At 41.2% G+C, this 22,352-nt stretch overlaps 1 protein-coding gene across 3 annotated transcripts in view; it reads left to right on the top strand.

Moving 5' to 3' along the window:
* Positions 1 to 22,352, top strand: part of CDKAL1 (CDK5 regulatory subunit associated protein 1 like 1) — a 640,699-nt gene that overhangs the window by 98,770 nt on the left and 519,577 nt on the right. For all 3 annotated transcript variants that reach the window (XM_059179446.1, XM_059179445.1, XM_059179447.1), the window contains one exon: positions 10,426 to 10,510. In XM_059179446.1, coding sequence (XP_059035429.1) covers positions 10,426 to 10,510 — 85 coding nt within the window. The remainder of the gene's footprint in view (positions 1 to 10,425; positions 10,511 to 22,352) is intronic.

Below are 22,352 nucleotides of genomic sequence, written 5' to 3' on the forward strand. Positions count from 1 at the left end.
GATGGGAAGCCTGGAAGAGGTCACGTCATTTCCCTGCTGGCTCTCAGACACATCCCCCTGACCTCTCTCTGTCCTGCTCTTCACTGCATGGAACTGCCTTTCTCGGTCTTCTCTACCTTTTGGGTTTTGTGGGTAGGACTGGCCAGTGAGAGGCGCTGATGGAAGCCTGCAGGATAGGAATGGGGAGAAGGTCATTTTCCTCCCCCTTTCTTTTGTTCCGGGTCATGTCCCAGAACACAGCAGTTTCATTGCTTTGGCTTCCGCTTCTATCAGACAGCCCCTCCCTCTGCAAGCCGAGCCCCGGTTGGGCAGCTCCTGCCCGTGTTCTAGCCCCTGCCCGTGTTCTAGCCCCTGCCCATGATGGTGGCTTCCAGGCTCTTAGAATTCCACCTCTTCTGCTGGGTCCCTCCAGCCTTTGGGCTGCTGTGCTTTCCTGCTGTAACTCATCTCAGGGTCGCTTCACCATTCCCTTTTGGTGTCTTAGCTTTTCCATCACCTGTGTAACCACAGTTCTGTATCCTAAAATGTCCAGAGTATTTTCCTAACTAGAATCTGATGAGTGAGTGAATACAGGAGTGAAATTTGAGAGTCCAATTTCGGAAATGATTTCTGTCAAGTTTAGTATTTCTTTGATGCGTTCCAGTGGAGATGTTAGGGTGCGCGTTGAGTAGTGTGCTCAGTTGGTTGTCTGATCGGGAAGTATACTTTTGGGTGTCGTCTCTCAGTGTGATGGTAGTGTTCTAGACCATTGGAACGGTTGGGATCATCAGCGCTCAGGTGAGAAGAGAACCAAAATCTAGGTCCTCAGGAGCTCTATTTTGTGGAGGGCAGAGGGGGATGGATAAAATAGAGGGACTGGGTAGGGGGGTGGCGTGGTAAGAGGAAGACAGGAGAGTCGTGCTGTTGACACCAGCTGGAAAGGGTGTTGTGCGGCCTTGTATGGCCGCTGTATCTGACATTGGTACCCGTTCCCTTGGTGAAAGCGGTTTCCAAGAAAGAGTGAGCACTCGAGGGTCTTCACCAAAATGAGGCAGTGGAGTAGGGAATGCGAGGTGACCGAGAGTGGGCACAAAGAGACCGTTCTTTCAGGATGTTTGACTCTAGGGTAATAGAGAACTGGGAAGACAGCAGGAAGATTAAGACAAGTTACAGTTTTTACAATTGCTTTTTTTTTTTTGAAAATGCTTACTTTTTGGATGGGTTAAAAAATTAAAAATTATATAAGGAATGAAGTCTTCCTCTAACCTTATCTCTCAGAAGTAAATGCGGTTCCCTCCTCCTTGCAGCCATTGCTGTTTATTTCCGATTCGATACACATCCCGACACTTCTGCAGATGAATGCAAATGCCGCGATGGATTCCGGATTCCCCCTTTTGACCCCCGTGGTAGCCTACTGTACGTATTTTGTAGCATCATGTTCTTCGGGCAGTGGTCCTGGTGACCTCTCTGTATTAGGACTTAGAGGTTATTCATTCTGTTTCTTCTTTGAGGGCGGCTTTATAGCACCCTCTGTTCCGAATGTACAGAAACGTCTTCCACCATTCACCTCGTACTATCAAAAATAATGCTGAAGTGAATGACCTTGAATGGCCTTGTTCATGTGCGGGCATGTTTGTAAGTGGGCTAACTCCTTAGAAGTAGGACTTCTTGGTCCGAGGGTGCGCGGGCACCGTTTCAGGAGGTGTGGCCCATTGTGGGTGCGGGCGCCGCGGTACTGGCCTGCTTCCTCCCGGCTTCGCCAGCACAGCTGATCACGCTGTGGGGATTTTGACCCTCGAGTGAGTGAAATTTGGTCTAGTCGAGTTGTTGGTTTTTTTCTCCCTTAGTGCTTTTAACTTTCACTTATTTTAAGAATGGGATTGGTCATCTCTTCATGTATACTCAAGAGACACATGTGTTTCTGTTTTACGTGAACTCTGAAGATCATATTCACCGCCCATTTTTTTTTTTTTTCCCTATTAGATTTTGGTCTTCTTAATTTTTGACTTCTACTCATGAGGCCTGAGGGCCTAAAAGCTCCCATGTGGCAGGAACGGCAGCCTGCAGGTGGGGCACGATGGGCAGGGGTTTGGGGAGGGGGTAGTGACCAGATCATGAAGTGCCCTCACACGTCCATTGGTTCATATATTGGCTCTTAGTTTATAAACCTATTTAACATGTAGACATAGATATCCTGTTAGGGATGCCTTAGGTGGAGTGACTTCTGAGCTAATTATGTGTCAGGATCAACAGAGCAATTTAATTTGGAATGAGGATGGGGAGTATTAGCAGTGTTCTTTTCTACATAATAAGTAAAAGGTCTGTCTTGCACTCGGATTTTGATTATGGCCAGCCCTACTTAGCTATGTAATTAGTTTTCAATAGTTATCGGTAGAGTTTTCCACTATTATTTGTCATTTAAAAGGAAAAAAACATGTTCTTTTCCTTTCATACAGTAAACAGAGTTCAAGCTGACCCTTGGCTTCATCTGATTTCTGTGAAACACTCAGCAGGACTGTTCTAAAAGAACAACCTTATTATACAGGTCATCTCCGGGAGTAAGTGCTTCCCCATAGGAGCGCGGGTGTTGTGTTCCACCCAGAAACACACCGCGCAGTCCCCAACACTCCACACGCTCCGGCCTTGCCCTGTTTCCGACCGGGGACTGGGGATAGTTTGTCTCTTTCTTTCCTTTCTCCTCTCCCTTCTTCTCCTCCTGCTCCTCCCCCGTTTTATTCTTCCCATCCTCCTCCTGCTCCAACCCTAGCTGGCTAAAGGCAGGATATCTCATGGAGATATTTTTTAAAGCTTTTATTTTATTTTATTTTACTTTTTGAGAGGGGAAATGAGCGCATGAGCCTGGTAGGGGTGGGGGAAAGGAAGGACAGAGGGAGCAGGAGCCTGACGTGGGGCTTGATCCCAAGGTCCTGGGATCATGACCGGAGCCAAAGGCAGACGCTTCTCCGACTGAGCCACCCAGGTGCTCCCCTCCTGGATCATTTTAATTGCTTTTGTAAAACAGATTTTGCAGACACAGTTAACTGCATTCTTTCCATTACACAGTTGCTCTGGAGAACAATGAATGGGATGAAGAGGAAAAAAATTAATCATTCTACAGAAATTTATTTTGCCTTTTATTGCTTTTAAGAGATTATTTTTAAATGTGCACCTTAACAGTGCCTTTAAATTCTCTTACTAAAGCATACTATTCTCTGAGTTTGTAGTAGGCATCCAGTGATTTGTATCACAAAAATACAACTCTCTGGGCATGATTAAGTATAATGGACATTTAAACTGTTTCGACTTGTCTTCCAGACTTCTGTGGTAAAGAGACTCCCTCAAAATGCTTGCGGGGTTTAAAACAATCAACATTCCCCCCCTTCATTTTGTTCTTAGTGATTTTTTTTTTTTTTTTTTTTTTTTGCATAAGCTTGCTTAACTGCCTTACTTAAATCCACGAATAGGCTCCTCTCCCCGTTTCCCGCTGCCCCTCCAGGTGACTGTGCAGTGGAACAGTTGTGTAAGATAAACCTTGTGCTCTGAGTAGTGTTGATGTGAACCATGGCCTTCTCCTCTGTAATGTGGCCATTATGCGCAAGCCTGCAGGGAAATTGGTCGCTGTGAGAGTCAGCCTGTGCTTTGGAGTAACGATCCTGTGCTCATCATTAATTCTCTCTTTATTTGCATGTCTCCCACGGATTATAGAAGGCCAAGAGCTGACATGTTCAAGATCTTGGAAATTTTGGAAATAGCCAAACAGTTCCTTTTGAAGCCTGATGATTAGCTGTCTTAGAAATATCATGAGGCAACCTCAAGGCCATGTAATACTTCTTTATTTTGTTTTTAGATATTGTCTGTATTATTTTTGATCAAGAGGCAAAAAGCCACTAATGAGGCATTCTAATTTCCTTAAGTTTATAGTCTCTGGAGTCAGTTTGTCTGGAGTTCTAATCCTGGGCCCCCTACCCCTTGCTGTGTGATTTTAGGCAAGTTACTTTTGCTTTCTAAGTCTTAGATTCCCTGTCTACAATTAGAGTAAAAACGAACCCACCTCAAATTGGGAAGATTAAGGGGAAAAAAGTGAGTATGATCTGTGTGGCTCATTTCTGGATGCATGATACGTACTCAATAATGCTAGCTATTGTCATTACTGCTAATCAGATTTTTATTACTTTAGATTTAAAAGCAATTTTTCTTGTGTATATAAAGAAATAGTTCGGAAAGTCATGCATTTTGATTAAAACAAATAGTTTGTTTTTCTCTCCTCAAACTCAAAGTAGGTGGTATGCCAATGACCATCATTTTCTTGGTTCAGTGAGTACAAAAGCTTTTAGCAGTGGGGAAAGAAGTCTCTCAGAAAATGTATATCAGGTCACTGTTTTCATGATGGATCCCAGCAGGGAAATAGCTTCTTATATTCTCACCTTAAAATGAAAGAACACTATTGATTCTAAGCTCTCTGGAAAAGGAAACTTAAAAAAAATTAAAAGGTTTGATCAAAAGCAATACATACTTTAAGAAATTCAAGCCGTACAGATGGATATAAATGAAATATTCATGTGCCCCTCCTCAGGATTACACTTTATACAGTTATAAAAGGAATGCCCATGCAAGTTTGAAGACAGAAGAGAGAATGAATATGAAAGGGTACATGAACAACTTGCCCTTCATCTGGCTCCCAAGGGCAAACAGCTCAGTGTCATGTATATGCTTCCAGAAGTTTTCTTTCCTTAGAATGGAATTTCCCCTCGTAACAAACAAATAACAAGATCTCCTGTCTGTACCTTGGTTTCTTTTACCTGATGATTTAACAACGATGATTATAAATCAGCATTTACTGGTGTGTCTTGCTTTTTAGACAGCTCAGTAGTATTTTAGCAGTCTCATAATTAATTGAAAGATTTTCCATATCACGGATATGTAGACTTTCTGGATTTTTTGCTTTGTCAGTAATGTTCACTGAGATTTTAAAAATTGATTATTGGTCTCTGTATGTGTGTGTATATTTGTGTGTGTACATATATGTGTGTCTGTAAATACACATGTGTGTGGTACAAGTAGCTCTACAAGCAGGTCTTTGAGAAATTCTGATGCACGTGTAAATTTTTGAGAGCTTTTCCCACATTGGTGTTCCAGAGAGTTTCATGAGTGTAGACTGTTATCAGCAAAATTGCCAATTTCTCTGTTCCTTTACTAACACTAAATAATATCATACCTTCTATATTTTCCAGTGCGATAGGAGAATATAAGGTTTTAAAACATTTCATTTTGCATTTAAAACATTGAGTGAGATCAATGTTTATCATTATAAATTCCTAACAGATCAAAGATCTACATGTGTATTAGGAGAAAACATTGGCAAACTCCTGAGTAATCTGGGAATTGAGGAAACTTGCTAATTATGACTCAAAATCCAGAAGCAGTAAGAGAAGATGTTGTTGAATCTGATATATAAGAATATACAAAGATAGTCTATAAAAAAATGACAAACTGGAAAAAATAATGTAATCTATCATAGAGAATATTTCATGTGTGTGTGTGTGTGTGTGTGTGTGTGTGTGTGTGTGTTTGTATTTATTAGTAATTAAAACTTGAGATAAAAATGACTGTTTGACCCGAGGGGAAAAAAAAGGGCAAAAGACATGAACAAATGGAAAACATTAACAAAAATTGCAAATAACCCTGAAATACATGAAACGATGTTCAACTCATTCATAATAAGAGACATGCGTATTAAAACCTCCCTGGATCCAGTTTCTTGGCAGATTGGCCTAAGTACAGAGGTTCGCTAGCACACTCCGTGGGCATTCTCCTGCATAGCTCACAGAAGTGCAAGGTGGCACACTCTTTTGGAGGGGAATTTGGAAGGGTAATGGGATGACATATGAGTTTATCCTAGGACAACAATCCCACCTTTTGGGACCTGATTCCAAAGGTAGTCTGGGAGCAGTGCAAGATGGTATTTGCACCGCACTATTCATTATAGCACTGTTTGTCATAGTGGAAGCCTGAAAATTGTCTGGTCTTGGTGCCCAGATTCCATCTGGCTGGTCCGAAGTTTGTTCCTTTCCAGACCATCCCTGGTGTCGCAGCTGTGACACTGGTGATATTTGACTGATGTGCAGATGATTTTCATCTGCATATCAGGTTATTTGTGCTGGAGGCCACATCCCAGAAAGGTAGACATCTTTCTTGGATCCTCTTTAAGCCTCCAAGCTGGGTGTCTTCTGACTGCCCCTCCCTTTGCTGGTTTGTTCTAACCCCTCTGCCTAGTGCTTCTTTCTTAACTGCTTCTTCTCTAACTGCTTCTCTTCCAGTGCTCTAGAGAACCTGACATGAGGGCTCCGATTAGAGCCAGACCATAAGGTTTAGCTTTCTCTTTGCAGATATTTAATCTGATAACCAAGTCCTCCACCAGTGGTAGTATGATTGAACATTTATTTAATTTTGGGTGATGGGGTCCTGAGAAGGCAGGTCTTCGGCATTTCTTGGTTGTTCTTGATGGCAGCCATTCTAAACTAGCTTCTTTCTATTTCATGTGCCATTCATTCCTACCCTGTGAATTTTAATATTTGAGGTTGGGATGTAGCTTAAAGTTGATAAGAATGTGACTGCAGTTTTCCACGCCTCTTGAAGAGCTGTTACTAAGTCAGTAGTGTTTCTGATCGGTGTTGGCATCTGGAAACCCAGAAAATATGTTTGTAAGGGAGCAAAACAATAAAGAGTCTGCATTCTTTATTGGCAAACAGCCATATACAGTTCCTCCTTTCTCCCCTTTTGTAGTGTTTGGTTTCTGTGTTACTTAGTAAAGCAGGGCCTTTGAGTGATTGTGGGTTGGCACAGAGATGCAGATATCCTTCTCGAACTTTCAACATGTAACCTAATTGTTTGTTCCTTTTTCAAATACTTTTTTTCCTCTGGATTTCTGTAACACCATGTTTTCTATTTTTTTTTTTTTTTTAATCCTCGTTATGTGCTGCTCCTTTCCAATACCCTTTTCCCTTCTTTGCAAGATCTTTCTGTCTTCCACTGCTTTCTCTGTCCTCTTTTTTTCCTCCTGTAATTCCTTGTTAGGTGAGCTCATCCGTTTCTGTAAATTCAGGTATTTTCTGTAGGGTTTGGACTCTCACATTTGTTTATGCAGCCTGAAAGACTCCCCTGAGCTTCTGTTTCTTTTATACCAAGCCAATCAGTGTTTCTAGTTGGATATTTAATAGGGATCTCAGAAAAAGTGTACCCCCTTCCCCCAAGAGCCCTGTTGGTTCTCTTGTCCCCACATCTGTTTCTTTCTAAACTTTCCTCATTTCAGTAAACAGCGCCACAAACCACTGAGGCTCAGGCCCAGATTCCTTCCATGTGCTTAGGAATCCTACTTGATGCCTTCTTGCACCATTCCTTTCTCGTCTGTCCGTGAATTCTCTTGATTCTGCCTCCAGAATAGGCCACAATTTGCCTTCCTGCTCTTGCCGTCGCAACTACCATGTTCTTTCACATATTCCTACTTACACCCTGCGTCAGCTTACCATGTTCTTTCACATATTCCTACTTACACCCATGCGTCAACTTACCATGTTCTTTCACATATTCCTACTTACACCCGTGCGTCAACTTCCAACTGGTTTTCTTGCCTTTACTTTTTCCCCATTGGTCTTGACTTTTGCCCCATCTGTAGTCTTCATGGTGCTTCTAGAATGGGTTTTCCAAAGTAGCAGTTAGGTGTTTGAAACCCAATGGTGACTTCCTGTAATTTTACAATACAGTGTGAAGTTCTGAACTTGCCAGATACTCTGGTTGCTGCCTGCCTCTCCGACCTTTCTATTCCCACTTTCCCAGTGTCCAGTTCAGCTACACTGGTCTCTCTGGTCCTAGAGCACAACAAGTTCACTTTTACTTCATGGCCTTTATACTTGCAGGATTTTCTTCTTGAAATGCTCTTTTTTTTGGCTTTTGCATGGTCTTTGCATGGTGTTGTGTTACTTGAGTCTCAACTCTTCCGACCTAATTATTCTTTGTCCATTAATGTCTCTTATCATTTTAATAGCATTGACCAGTACCTGAAATTACCTTGTTTTTCTGTTGTTTGTTTTCATCAGACTTCCTCCTCAAGACCTAAACTCCTTGAGGGTATAAACTCTTCTCACAGCCGTCTCCCCTGTGCCTGGAGGAGAGCCTGGTGTATAGTAAATCCTCATTATGTTATGGTGGTTTACTGACTGATTTTTGCTTGTAAATAGTGTGTTTTTTTTTTTTTTAAGATTTTATTTATTTATTTGACAGAGAGAAATTACAAGTAAGCAGAGAGGCAGGCAGAGAGAGGAGGAAGCAGGCTCCCTGCTGAGCAGAGAGCCCGATGCGGGACTTGATCCCAAGACCCTGAGATCATGACCTGAGCCGAAGGCAGCGGCTTTACCCACTGAGCCACCCAGGCGCCCCAATAGTGTGTTTTGATAATAATAAGTTAAGATATACTAACAAAAAACTGAGTTTGGAAATAATTGGTTAAGAAACTCTTGTGTTCATTGGAAAGGACATTCTCTTTTGAGGGGTGGTCAAAAAGTTGGGTAATTTTGTAGGCATTTTGGTATATTCATTGGATTCATTGGATTCCGACTTTTATAATCAAATGTTTGGAAAAAAATGTTTGCCAGTTCACCAGAAGCTTTGATGTGGTCGCCCTCCATTTGGCATCATGCTGTCACTTGGGGTTCCCTTCCCAGGAGGAGAATGTGTGTGCAGACATCCGTTTGTCCTTCTGATCTTAGCTGCTTAGACATCCGTTTGTCACTGACCTTAGCTTCTGCTCCTACATTGGCGTACATGGAAGGTGCTGCGGTTTTCAGTTTTGGTTTTCCTTTCATTGTGGTCGTCCGGTTTTAACGAGTATGTCCCGCTAGGCATCAAGGTAGTGGGAAAAGCAGTGAACACGTGAGGCATTTACAAAGGCCTTTCCTAAACTGGATGGGTTGCGGTTATTGGTTGCTTTGCCAGTGAGTTTATCACAGTACGGCGGCCCCTCTCCCTTACCTGCGGTTTCAGGTGCTCGCGGTCAACCACAGTCCAGAAGCAAGTGAACCCCTCCCACCCCCGTGCCGTATTGCTAGAAGGCCAAGTAGCAGCGTGCTGCTGTGCCCCAGCACGTGTGTTCATGTCCCTTCGTCTCCTCACACAGACGTCTTACCCTCTCATCACGCAGGCATTCACCATCTCCCAGCAGCACAGGAAGGGGGTGAGCAGAGTACAATAAGGTATTTTTACAGAGAGGTAGAGAGAGAGAGAGACCTGTTCACATAAGTATTTATTTATTTATTTTTTTACAGTATGTGGTTATAATTGTTCTATTTTATTACTGCTGTTATTTTCTTACTGTGCTGAATTTGTAGATGAAACTTTATCACAGGTCTGTATGTGCAGGAAAGCCTATAGCATCTTTAGGGTTCACTGTTATCTGTGGTTTCTGGCATACCCTGGGGGGTCTTGGAATGTTTCCCTGCGGATGCAGTAGGGGCTGGGGGGGACCACATACAAAACAGTAGTTGATCAAATTGGTGAGAGGAATGAGAGTCTCACTCTGAGATAAATCATTAACTTTTTCAGGGAAGACAAAGTGTATATATATACATATATATACATATATATATGTATATATATGTAATATTTTATTTATTTATTTGACAGAGATCACAAGTAGAGAGAGAGGCAGGCAGAGAGAGAGAGGGGGGAAGCAGGCTCCTTGCTGAGCAGAGAGCCTGATGCGGGGCTCGATCCCAGGATGCTGGGATCATGACCTGAGCTGAAAGCAGAGGCTTTAACCCACTGAGCCACCCAGGCGCCCTGACAAAGTATATTTTTAATAACTTCTTAGGCTGCAGAATATTTGGTATATGAAAATATCTGTGCCTAAAACATACTGACACAGTCCAAAAGGGAGCAATGAGGTTGCGTACTCGGAAGGTGAGGCTGGTTCCACTTAAGTTTTTGGAAGTTTTAAAATACTGTCAAGTATCGGGGCGCCTGGGTGGCTCAGTGGGTTAAAGCCTCTGCCTTCGGCTCAGATCATGATCTCGGGGTCCTAGATTGGGCCCCCCGTCGGGCTCTTTGCTCAGTGGACAGTCTGCTTCTTCTTCTCCCTCTCCCTGTCTCTCTGCCTACTTGTGATCTCTGTCAATAAACAAATAAAATCTTTAACAATAAAAAAATACTTTCAAGTATCGAATATAAGGGAAGAAAATGCTTATTTTCTTTATATTTTAAATGAAAAGATACAGCGCAGGGTATACATTTTTATATTTCTCACACGTATTTCCACATGCGTCTAGCGGGCCCCTTGTGTCAGGCAGTTATGGGTTTACGTGACTGCCCACGGCCTCTGTCTGTCTCAGTGCTGCGCAAGTGAGCTGTGATTAAGTGTGATACTGAAATTTCTATTTTATATTTGTTTTTTAATAGAAAATGCATCAGACGCAGATTTATGGCTCCTGAATAGTTGTACTGTAAAAAACCCAGCTGAAGACCACTTTAGAAACTCAATTAAGTAAGTGGAAGTTGTTCTTTTTCCTGTTTTTTGTTTGTTTGTTTTTAAAATATAAGTGAAGATAAGTTGAGGAAATCCATTTAAAAAAAATTCCCTAATATAAATATTTAGTATGTGTCAAAAAGAATAGGAGTTGGACTTGTAAGATTATACTGTTTTGACTTTGATAAAGAATGAAGCTTTACTCTAAGAAGTTACATTTTCCTCATTAGGATTTTAGATTTATCCTTTGATCGATGTGAAATCACTGGTCATTCTTACATTTCACTGAATGAATTTGTTACCATTTACTGATCAGAGTTTTCCCAGCGTTTTGCTTTTATGAACACTTCTGCTGTGAATATTTTGAATGTGTTTTCTGGTGTGCCTGTGCAAGAGTTATTTTAGTTTATGTACCTGAGAGTTGAATTATTGGGTCACAGGCGTGTGTGTGTTCAGACTTGAGTAATGTCAAGCTCCTTCTCGTGGACGGGCGTGCCAGTGTTCACTCTGAGTGGTAAGGGATGTGTGGAGTTGTTCTGCTTTCTTGCCAACTCTTCATATTGTCAGATTTCTAAATTTTTGCAGTCTTGTGGTACAGGTGATACCTCACTGTGGTTTTAATTTGCATTTCTGTGACTTCTAATGATGTTGAACATCTTTTTATATGTTTACTAGCTATTTGGACTTACTTTTTTGGTGAAATGGCTTTTTAAATATTTTTTCCTGTTGAGTTGTCTTTTATTATTTGTGGGATTATTTTATGTATTCTGTCTACTAATCTTTCCGTGTTATACAGGCTGCAAACATCAATTGTGACTTGTCTTTTTACTTTCTTTGATGCGATCTTAGGATGAAGAGAAATTCTGGCTTATAATTTATTTTTTTCTTTTGAGTCTGTGTTCTTACTATTTAAGAAGACTTTCTCTGTCTTGAAGTTAGGATATTCTCTGGTATTGTCATCTAAATGTCTGATGGTTTTTACTTCTTACATTTAAATTTGTAATCCATCTAGAGTTAATTTTTGTCGTGTGGTCCCAGGAAGAAGGTCTAATTTTATTTTATTTCCATGTAATCACTGAATTTCTTCAGTATCTTTTCTTGTTTCTTAAAAATCCATTCTTTTCCCTTTTTTCTGAGTATTGCCCATTCTGTCATGTTGAGTGTCTGTAGATGTTTGGGTCTGTCCCTGGACTCTCTCTTTGGTTCCGTTGACCTCTTTGTTTATTCTGGCATGATTCTACACAGTCAGTGATTAATACAGATTCATACTAAGCCAAAATATTTGGTAGATATCAAGAGTGTCTTGGCTTTTCTCGGTCCTTTGTCCTTCTATATAACTTTAATACCAGGTTCGAAGTTCAAGGAAAATACTCTTGTGATTCTGATTGTCATTAGAGAGACTGTCTTGATGAGTTTGAGGGGAGAATTGGCATCTTTCTACATTTTGAGTTTTCCAGTTCGTGAATAAGGTATTTAGGTCTCCTTTGACCCTCCAGAAGTGTGTAATTTCTTCCTCTAGCATCTGTACATGTTTCAGATCTTTTCTCCTAACAATGTAGGGATAGCTGCATTGTCCCTGTACCATTATTATTATTGTTATTTTAAAAATCTATCCATTCTCCTTTTACCTGTGCAGTAATTTTTTGTGTTGTTGTTGTTACACTACTATACAAAGTAATTTAAAAGAAATACTCATTTTCTAGCCGTGTTTGCTCCCAAGGTCTCTTGGGATTGATTCCTGGAGCAGTGTGAAGGATGCTTGGGTGCAGGGGTGAGCGTAGATCAGGAGCTCATGGCTGGTGAGAGCTGTGCTTGTGGAGGGGCTGTTGGCCTCATCTCCCAGAGAGATACTTGGATTTGGAAGAAAGGAGTTGACTAAAGAAGGAAGAATTCTTTCTATTTTCAACATCGTCGAGTATGGCTCCGAGACCCGCGGCTTGAATGCAGTGGGGAGTGCCCAATGGGGAGGGCAGCTGGAGGGAAGACGTGTTTTGGTTTCGAACAGGCCGTTATTTGAAGCCACAGCTAAGTACTCCGATAAAGCGATGGTCCTGTTTGATCCTTATCGAGTCCTTCTGAGTGCTGGGTATGTCCGAAATGCTGTCCTTAATTGGGCATCACCCAGTGCAATTCTTGCAGTCTGTCCCTGACTTGTAGGTGACAGTTTTATTCTGCTTCTACAGACGAAGTGTCTCTTTTCCAGAGGAAGTTCTCTAAGGCTGGTCATAAAGGCAGGAGTGGGGACTTTTAGCCTAGGCAGCCCAGAGTCACTGTGTTGAACCATTTTATTGCTGTGCTTCCCAGGAAAAGCTGTCAGGTAAGCCGTTACCAGAGACCAGGACTAAGAGATAAGGATTTTATATTTTTTTTGCATAGAAGTGATAGCTGGATGGGATGGCATCCTCAAGTCGGAAACTACAGAAGGAACGGAGAAGAGTTCTTACTGGCACTGTGGTGGGAAGCAGAAGAGGTGGAGGTGATGCGGGGTGGGCACAGGGGAGTTGAGTTGTGGTCAGAAGGAGGAGGAGGAGGAGGAGGAGTGACAGCGAGCCGCAAATGACGATTCCCAGATGCTGCTCGTTTCGAAAGAATGCTTTTCATTTCCCGCGAAGTCTGTTATGTCCCTGGGTTATCTACTCTTTCCCTCAGAGAAAGGTAAATAAGATGTAAAGATATTTTGGTGCTGCTGATACCCCCTCAGTGCAGAATCCAGAGAATTTAGTTTCTCGGATTCTCCATTTTGTAATGTAACTAATGGCTGTGCTGCTAGACTATTTCTAAAAGTTTATTTAGAACCTCAAATATAGCTTGTGTCAGTGGGTTTTGTTATGTACATGAACCAGATAGTGAATGTGGTTCTCAGTAATGTTTGAATGATTCCGTGAAGTAATCCCTTAAGAGAGCTGTCATTTGAACCACTGTAGAGCCGGTGCCGGCCAGCATAGGTTTTTAATGCGCTCATCTGCTTGATTGAAAGAAAGTGTAAAAACAGGGTTACAGGTGATTAAATTTTTTTTTTTTAATGGTTTTGAAGGCTTTTGATAATCACAACTAGTTCTTGTTAACAGAACACCTATGTTAGCATTTGCTTTGTTTCCAGAATAAGTATAATCTGCTAAAAGACACAATAACAATTAGCACTGAGAAAATGTCAAATTCAAGGGACATGTGTACATTTAGGGACGTTCAATGATAGATTACCTACTCTTGTCAAGTTTTTCCCTTCATTCCGATGCCTTCTTCCTGGTCATCACCATCCCCTAACAAAGGATAACGAAGATGGATACTTTGTAAACTCTCGCATACTGTACGTTACACTGTATCCTTTCCCTTCGGCCTCCTCTCTCACCTGGGTTCTTTTTATCATAGTGAGAGGACACTGAATTTCTAGGAGAGTCTGATGTAGTGAGACAACACTGAAATGCTAGGAGAGTCTGATGGACTATTTCCCTTCTCCTTGTTCTGTTTCACTTAATCCCTTAAGCTCAAATTTAGAGATTCACAAACGTGAGCCTAGATCTTGCACAAATAATGATGGCGTCACTTTGCCACTCATTTCCTGAGTGTGTCATCATTTCTGACCTTCTGCCTTTGTGTCTCTTCCAGTGTATGTGTGGTATTTAAATAGTTTGTCTTTAATCACTTATCATCTCATTTTTCTCTCTGTTGAGCCACCAGCCAGTCAGCCATCTCATTTTAACAGGAACAAAGAAAGAGAACTTTAAGGGATTTACCCTCTTTCGTGTGATTGATACCGTTGGTATTAAGATTCTTGAATCATTCCTCTCCTTGATTCAGATCCATGAATTGTGTAATCCAGACAAGGTAGCCATGGACCAATTCCCATGCCCCCCACACCCCCCCCACCGACCCCGGTGGTGGTGGTGGTCAGACTTCACGCTGTGTATTGTGGGGAGTTTTATTTAAGGCTGGCCAAAGAGAATATTGGCTTAAACTTACTTGGAAGACTTCATTTTATAACTAGTGCTGATGATAAAATATTCCGTCTTTAAATAATTCCCTAATCTAGGCAAAGTAGCATACCGGATAGGAAAATGGTTGTCTGTATTTGTCTGTAGGCTGGGCTGCTCAGTACTTTATACTGGCTCTCTTCTAGTTGATCGGATTATGAGGGTTTTTACAGTGTTTGTGTTACTAGTGTTCAGATTGATAAGGAGTAGGAGTGTTAGTAGTGAAAATGGAGTTGAGTGATTTTTGGGGGGAGGGGCTGCCTTTTGAACTTTGAAATCTTAGATGCTGTTTCCTTCAGTAGTTTTGAAAAAAGTCACTAATGAGCCCCATATTTTGTGATGGCAGCCTGTTGGATGTATACTCTTTCTTCTTGAGCCTTTGCTAGTTGCCCTGTCCTTGTTTTATTCATTACACCAATTTGATTTAGACAATATGGCCTTTAACTTGAGGGGCTCTTGAATAAATGAAAAAGATCAAAAGTTTCAAAAAAATAAAATTTGCTCTTAATGAGAGTATCAAATAAAAAAACTCCTTTGGTTAATGCTTTATAGAAATGTGGGATCTTTTCTGTGCCACCTAAAGGAGGTCATTCAGAGGCTGGTAAAAATAAACACATCTTGTGTGTTCTATATAAATGACAGAAAGAATAGCCAGCTTGCTTTGATCATGGACTGTCAACCTCTGTTTGACCTTGGGCGTTATTAACCCAAACGGGCAGTGTGGTTTAGCCATGCTGATAGTGGGTAGACAAGAATCACTAGTTCTTTGAACCACCTTTGCTATAGAAATAAATGGTAATGTTAAAGGGATGGTTTAGACATCTGAGTGAAATTACTCGAAAGAACAGTTAGGATTTAAGGAGTGAACAAAGAGGAAAAGTTTGTGTTGAGACAGTGTTGACTTTGAGTAACATCTTCTGGGTGTAGGATGTTCTGTTGACAGAACATAGAAGTTAATGGACAGTCATTCTTATTATGAAATGATTTTTTTGCTTTACCTAGATTTAACCTGGAGTTCTTAATTGTGATAGTATTCTTTCAAACTGGATTTGTGAAATTTTTAAACCCAATTTAGGAAGAACAGAGAAGTGCTTGGCCTTTCAGTTAATAATTATCCAGCTTATAAGGAAATAAAAAACTTGACTGATTCTGTTGTTAACCTAGATTCTTTAGCAATCAGTTATCTTTTTCTTTTTCTAATAAAAATAATTGGCACTGAAAGACAAAAGTAACAGTAGGCTTTAGTTTGGGCCTTTTGCAAAACACAGGTCAGGTGACACAAGTTGTTCTGTTAAACTAGTTTTTTATACTGTACATTATGGAATTTTTTTTTTTTTTTTTTAACTTAGATGTTTTAGTTCTGGCTTCTCTAGTTGTATGAGATGCCTTTGGTTCATTGTGTATTTTATGTCCTTGCTTAAACTGTCCGTGGCAGCCACCGGAGGCCCTGTGTGATCTTACCACTCACAGCCTCGTGGCTTCAGTCTTCCCTGCTCGCCACAAAGTTTCCCTCCGTATGGAATGTTAGTTTGGAGTTTTGGACCGTTGGGCTGAGCATGTGTCGTAGACCAGGTGTGGGTCTCCGAACAGCGCTGTGCTGACACGAGTTTACATTTCCTCCTGTCATTTTCCCCCTCATCTCCTTCACTTGTGTAGATACTGTCTGTGTGCTGATCACTTGCACATTGCTGTTTCCGACCCTTAGCTCCCCGTCCAAGATCAGACCTGTGCATCCCAATGCTTCCCGGCCTTCTCTATTCAGATGAGTCCCAGACACATCTGGTCATCGCACGGAACCTTTTCCCCAGCTGCTGTGTCCCCTCCTGTTGCCTGTCCTGTTTGCTTGCACTGTCCTCTTTTAGATAGTCTCTGAGTTTTCTTTGATTCCTTTACTTCTAAAATATCTTTTCCTGGGACACCTGGGTGGCTCAGTCGGTTAAGCATCTGCCTTTGGCTCAGGTCATGATCCAGCCCAGGGTTCTGGGATCAATCCCTACATTGGGCTCCTTGCTCAGTGGGGAGCCTGCTTCTCCCTCTGCCTTCTGCTCCCCCTGCTTGTGCTCTCCCTCTCTGACAAATAAATAAAATCTTTTAAAAAAAAATTACCTTTTCCTTCTCCTTCTGAGCCTTCTACTTCCTCTTTTTTCTCATTTGATGTTAATTAGCGTTATGGTCCTTACGTGGTAGTAAACGTTCTCTGGGAACTTGCAGCGAACCTCTGTTTCCTCATGTTCCCTCAGAGTGCCATGAACTAGACACACATCTGGCGGGAGCCCTTTCCGCGCGTGCCTGTTGTTACCGCTGGCGTTACGGGGCCTTGTTCTCTCTTGCTCTTCGTTTCACAGCAGAACTCCGGCTCGTTCTCTGCTGCTTTTCTGCCAGTCTCTGCTCTGCGCTCCTTCACACCCTGGGCTGGGTCCTTCCCAGCTCGGGGAGGAAGATTAAATCTCTTAGTGTAACAAGGTCTCTGTACAAAATCTCTTTTTCGCCTCCCAATCTAACTTGTTTTCCTGCCACTCCTTGACAGAATTCTACCTCTCCGGGACATGATAGGATTTCGTGTTTGCGTATGGTCTTCCTTTCCCTGTAATAGGCTCCCCTTTCTCCCAGATGCAGGCCTGTATGCCCGTGTGTGCCCTTACACACACACACACACACACACACACACAGACACACAGTCCTGCCTGGCAACCTGTTCATCTTTTGGAACTCATATCAAAAGTAATATCATCTGTAAGGTCATCTTCCTTCTAATTCCCACCCTTTACCTCCAAGGTCCACAGAGTTAATCATCCTCTATTCTCTGCTACTTCTCGATCCCATACAAACATCTGTTGTTGAATATTACATTTTATTGTCCGTTTACATATTTGGCCTTCTACTAGATTGTGAGTCTTGAGGTCAGGTTACTGACCTCAGGATAATTCTTTTTTATGGAGTTTTTGACCCTCTGATCTTCCTTTTCTTGGGAAACAGAAATCATTAATAGACTGCTTGTCAACTCTTCTAAGAATGGTCCCCCAAGGCCCTTGTGAATCCCTTGTCGGAAGAGGAGAGACAGAATTCTGATTTTCAGATATCATATTAAAGGAGCCTCTTTTTAAGAAATCATGCTCTTTTCTTTTTATATTTTACTTATAAACTAGGAAGAAACCTGACCCTTGTCTTAAATGAGGTAAGAAACTTGTGTTTATCGCTGTTAGCTGGCATTTTCTCTCTAGAGGGAAGTAGTAAAGGCTGTCAGAAATCGTTTTTTTTTTTTTTTTTTTTTTTCCTTTCAAGTTTTTGTTTAAAGTCCAGTTAGTTAACATTTTATGTAATACTAGTTTCAGGAGTGGAATTTATAGATTCATCACTTACCTACAACACCTAGTTCTCATCACAAGTGCCCTCCTTAATCTCTTATCACACATTTAATCCACCCCCCTGTCTACCTCCCCTCCAGCAACCCTCAGTTTGTTCTCTGTAGTTGAGTCTTAGCTTTATGGTTTGCTTTTCTCCCCCCCCCCCCCACCAAATTCCATAACGAGTAGAGTCATATGGTATTTGTCTTTCTCTTGACTTAATTTGGTCAGTGTAATGTAGTCTAGCTCCATCCATAGCAGTGCAGATGGCAAGATTGTGTTCTTTTTGATGGTTGAGTAATATTCCATTTTATGTACGTATACACACACACACACACACACACACACACACCCCACATCGTCTTTACCCATTCATCATTTGGGATTTTTGCATAATTTGGCTTTTGTTGCTGTTCTGTGAACATCAGGATGCATGTATCCCTTTGAATCAATAGTTTTGTATCCTTTGGGTAAATAACCAGTTGGGCCATTGCTGGATTGTAGGGTAGGAATTCTTGTCACTTCTTGGCCTGGTCACTTGGTCAAGCTGGCAGAAGTCCAGCTGTGAATGGCAAGACCTTGTTCTCCTTGACAAATGAACTGGGTCAGCTTTAGAACCTTGACCCTTGGCTCAATTGAAGCATCTCATCTGGAGTCAGAGGAGAAGAAAAAGTTGTAGATAAAAACCTGGTAGGGTTTGGCTTTGAGTTTGACAAGCAACTAATTACTCAACACATGTTTGTAGGGTCAGATTGAACTGATTCTTCCTTTTTGGGGAAGAGAGTTTGGCCTCATTCTATCTATGCATCAGCGTGTCATTGTGAGTGTACTGTTCTGTGTTAGGTACGTCACACATAATGTAGCTATGTTAGTATCGTACATTTATTTTACATTTGAGTATCAAATTGTTTAGTTTCACAGAATGAGCAAAAAACATCAGATAAGCCATCAAATTAAAAAAAAAATCAACACGGCTATTGCAGGGGAGGAAGCAGAAGCATTGGTAAGGTGAACTTGAGAAAGGACGTTGTGAGGGAATCACACAGTAAGATCTCTGCGGACAGAAATACTGTTGAAGACCACATTTCTCTGGAGAAGTTGTTTAGGCATTAGGTCCTACCGTCATGCCATGTGTGATTCGTATTATTCAAGCCTTAAGTCATGGTTCTGTTTAGTCTATTTTCTGTTGTTGCAAGGACTTTATATGTTTTTTTCCCCATCAGCTAGTCTGGGGTAAATAATGATGTTGGAACAACATGCTTTCCGGAAACCTAAATGAAGAGCTCTCTGTTGATCCCTAAAATGAAGGGTAAGAGTCATATAGGTTAGAGCAGATTTTGGCTCCTTCCTTGTTACAGGCTTTAGGTTGCTCGTCCCCTAGCCAAGGAAAAACACAGAGATGAAGGGGAATACAGGGAGATTATTATGTATTGTATCCCAGGGAGAAATGTGATTGCAAATAAAGGAGAAAGTGTATTTTGGGGTTGAACTTCTGGTTGACTTAAGCAAAACCAAAGGAGGGAATGGTTAAATTCACAGTTGAAGGATTAGTAACTTATTTTGCAAATCAGAAGGAGAAAAAGCAGTTCAGATGTAGTAAGCCATTTCAAAATGTAAAACCAAGTTTTGCAGTTATCTAAAATCTTTTTGGTGAATAGTATTTTGCATATTTCATGATTACTGTTACATCAACACTCGCTTTGTTTTTGCCATTTTAAGCAAGAGAGTAAGTGAAAGAGGTCAGTGTATTATGTACCGGCAACAGCTGGCTGATAGCATTGAATACTTACGTAATTAAATATATGTGTTGGCTGTGGTCCTAACAGCTCTGTAGGTGGAGGCCCAGGAAAGCATGCAGAAACTTGCTTTAGCAGGATTAAAGAAGAAATCAACATGATCTGAGCTGGTGCTTTCAGCCAAGAGTGATTTCCTATTGTTTTGGTTTCAAAGACATTCTACTTATTCTTGGTGTGTGTGTTTAGACAACAGAGAAAAAGACTCTTGTGTTTTTTTTCTCCCCATATTGTATGCTCTAAGTGTAAGAAACATAATCTTTCTTAATTTTTAGTCACTCAGTGGTATTGTTTAATAACTTGTAATAAATGAAATAAAAAAACCATCTGACCTTTAAACCTATACATGGTACATGATACCAAGATCGTATGTGTTAACTGTTTCTGTTCCTTGCGGACGGTTTGCACTTAGGTGTCCTCTGGGCCAGTTTAAAGGTTTGCTTCGATCTTAGACCACGTTAAGGCATGGTTGTCTGTGATCATGGAAAACTGGGTCATGTGGCTGTGCACAATAAACAGAATGCACAGGTAAAATGCGACTGCACTTTTGGGCTGATAGCCTCATCTGTGGAGGCAAATCCTATTCAGAGTACCCTATGATTATTTCTATTCCTGTTTTTATAGCTCAAGGGCTGAGGCCAATCCTTAAGGCACCTTTGAATACAGGCTTTGATGACCAGAGAGCACCTTTGTGGGTTTTAGAAAAAGATGCCAGGCCTTGTAGACACAACCCCACATGGCTATGGATGGCTGCCCTATATAGGTAATTCTGTATTGAACCATCTCTTCTTGTGTCTGTACCTCATGTCAGGGTGGCTGCCCCTCAGGAACTCGCTCTGGTAACGGTGCTTGACTGTGAGAGTTGAACAAATGAAAGAACCGGGTCATGTGTTTGCTTTCTTTCTCTGTTTATTCCTTTGACCCCACTCTCCCCTGCCTCCGTCAGAACAGGTATCTTCCTCTCTAGCTTTTCATAGAACTTCTGTATCCCTGTTTTCTGATAGATTGCATCATTTAGAAATTAAGTTAGGCTGCATGTTCTAGAAAACTCAAAATGTAGAGGCTTAAATAAGATGGGGCATTTATTTTTCCCATGTAATGTGTGAAGTCCATCGTTAGGAAGCTGCCGGTTTGGTTTACCAATTTAAGGATGTACGTGCTCGGTCTTTGCAGTTTTATTGATCTTTCTGTTATGGTGTAAAGTGAATGTTACTGTCCAGCCATTATATGTATTTTCTAAAAATGAGGAAGTACCAAATGGGACAGTGCCCCTTGACTTTGTCCCTCCTTTAGAGAAGATTTATAGGAAGCCCCACTCAAGACTGTGTGTATATAGCCCAGTGGTTGGAACCCTATCCTATGACTGCTCTGTAAGGGAAGCTAGGAAATAGATTGTTGTTTTGGACTGGTTACATTGTTGCTCCAATGCAATTGGGGTTCTGTTGATAAGGGAGAAGGGAGAACTTTATCTGGGGGCTGACTTGATGTTTTTGCTGTAGATTATGATCTTTGGGACAAAATACAGATTTTGTTTCTTTTTTTTATTAAAGATTTTACTTACTTTTTGACAGAGAGAGACAGCGAAAGAGGAACACAAGTAGGGGAGTGAGAGAGGGAGAAGCAGGCTTCTCACTGAGCAGAGAGCCTGATGCAGGGCTCGATCCCAGGACCTGAGATCATGACCTGAGCCGAAGGCAGCTTAACGACCGAGCCACCCACGTGCCCCTAGATTTGGTTTCTTATTTGTCAGGATCCGTGTATTAATTAGTTTCTCAATATACTTTTAGACAAATGACCCTCCTTTCTCCTGATTTCTTTATTAAGAACATTTAGGAAACAACATAGGTGCCATTTGAGAACTTCCCTTTTTGGTTATCCTGACCTGGCTTTGATGAGATACTAACAAAATATGTAGGAGGAGTTCATGGCTTAGCTGTTGCACACACTAACACTGATACTAGTACTGTTTATGATGATGATGGTAATGATGATAAGGACTTACTGGGATTTTCAGTTACTTTCTGATCCTAGGACCTGCAGGTAACATACTTGACATGGAACCATTAAGGAAGGTATCTCATTGTTTCTAAGATTCAGTTTTGTGATACAATAATTATAAAGCTGGTTTAGAAACTAGGAAGTTTAAAAGAATTTAGATAGAAAATAAGAGTTTAAAATTGAATATCATGGAATTAAATGACCAAGTAGAAGACAAGTTGATCCTTAAATACAGTCTATAGTTAAATGTTAGAAAACACTATTTTATATAATTCTAAAAAGTTTGTTTCTGCTGAGAACAATGCTATTTTTCACTGAAATGGAAATTTAGTGTTGTACATCTAATGTGAAAAAAGTGGAGAATTAGAAGTAACCATTGAAACTCTATAAACAATGGAGGGCACCTGGGTGGCTCAGTCTGGGAAGCGTCTGCCTTTGGCTCAGCTCATGATTCCAGGGTCCTGGGATCGAGTTCCACGTTGGGCTTCCTGGGCAGTGGGCAGTCTGCTTCTCTGTCTACGCCTTTCCCCCTGCTCATGATCTCTCTCTTTCTCTCTCTCTCTCTCTCGGATAAATAAATAAAATCTTAAAAAAAAAAAATCTAACCAATGGGAAGAGCCCTATAAAACTTGTAGAGTTTCTGTAGTTTGGAGCCATTGGCCGTTATTACAGGAAAGTTAAGGATTATCAAATTCTCACCCTGGAATGTACCCTGAACATTCAGCAACAGTGTCTTTTGTGTCTTTGCAGAGAT

The sequence above is a fragment of the Mustela lutreola genome, chromosome 6 (assembly GCF_030435805.1).
Source record: "Mustela lutreola isolate mMusLut2 chromosome 6, mMusLut2.pri, whole genome shotgun sequence".
Classification (NCBI taxonomy): domain Eukaryota; kingdom Metazoa; phylum Chordata; class Mammalia; order Carnivora; family Mustelidae; genus Mustela; species Mustela lutreola.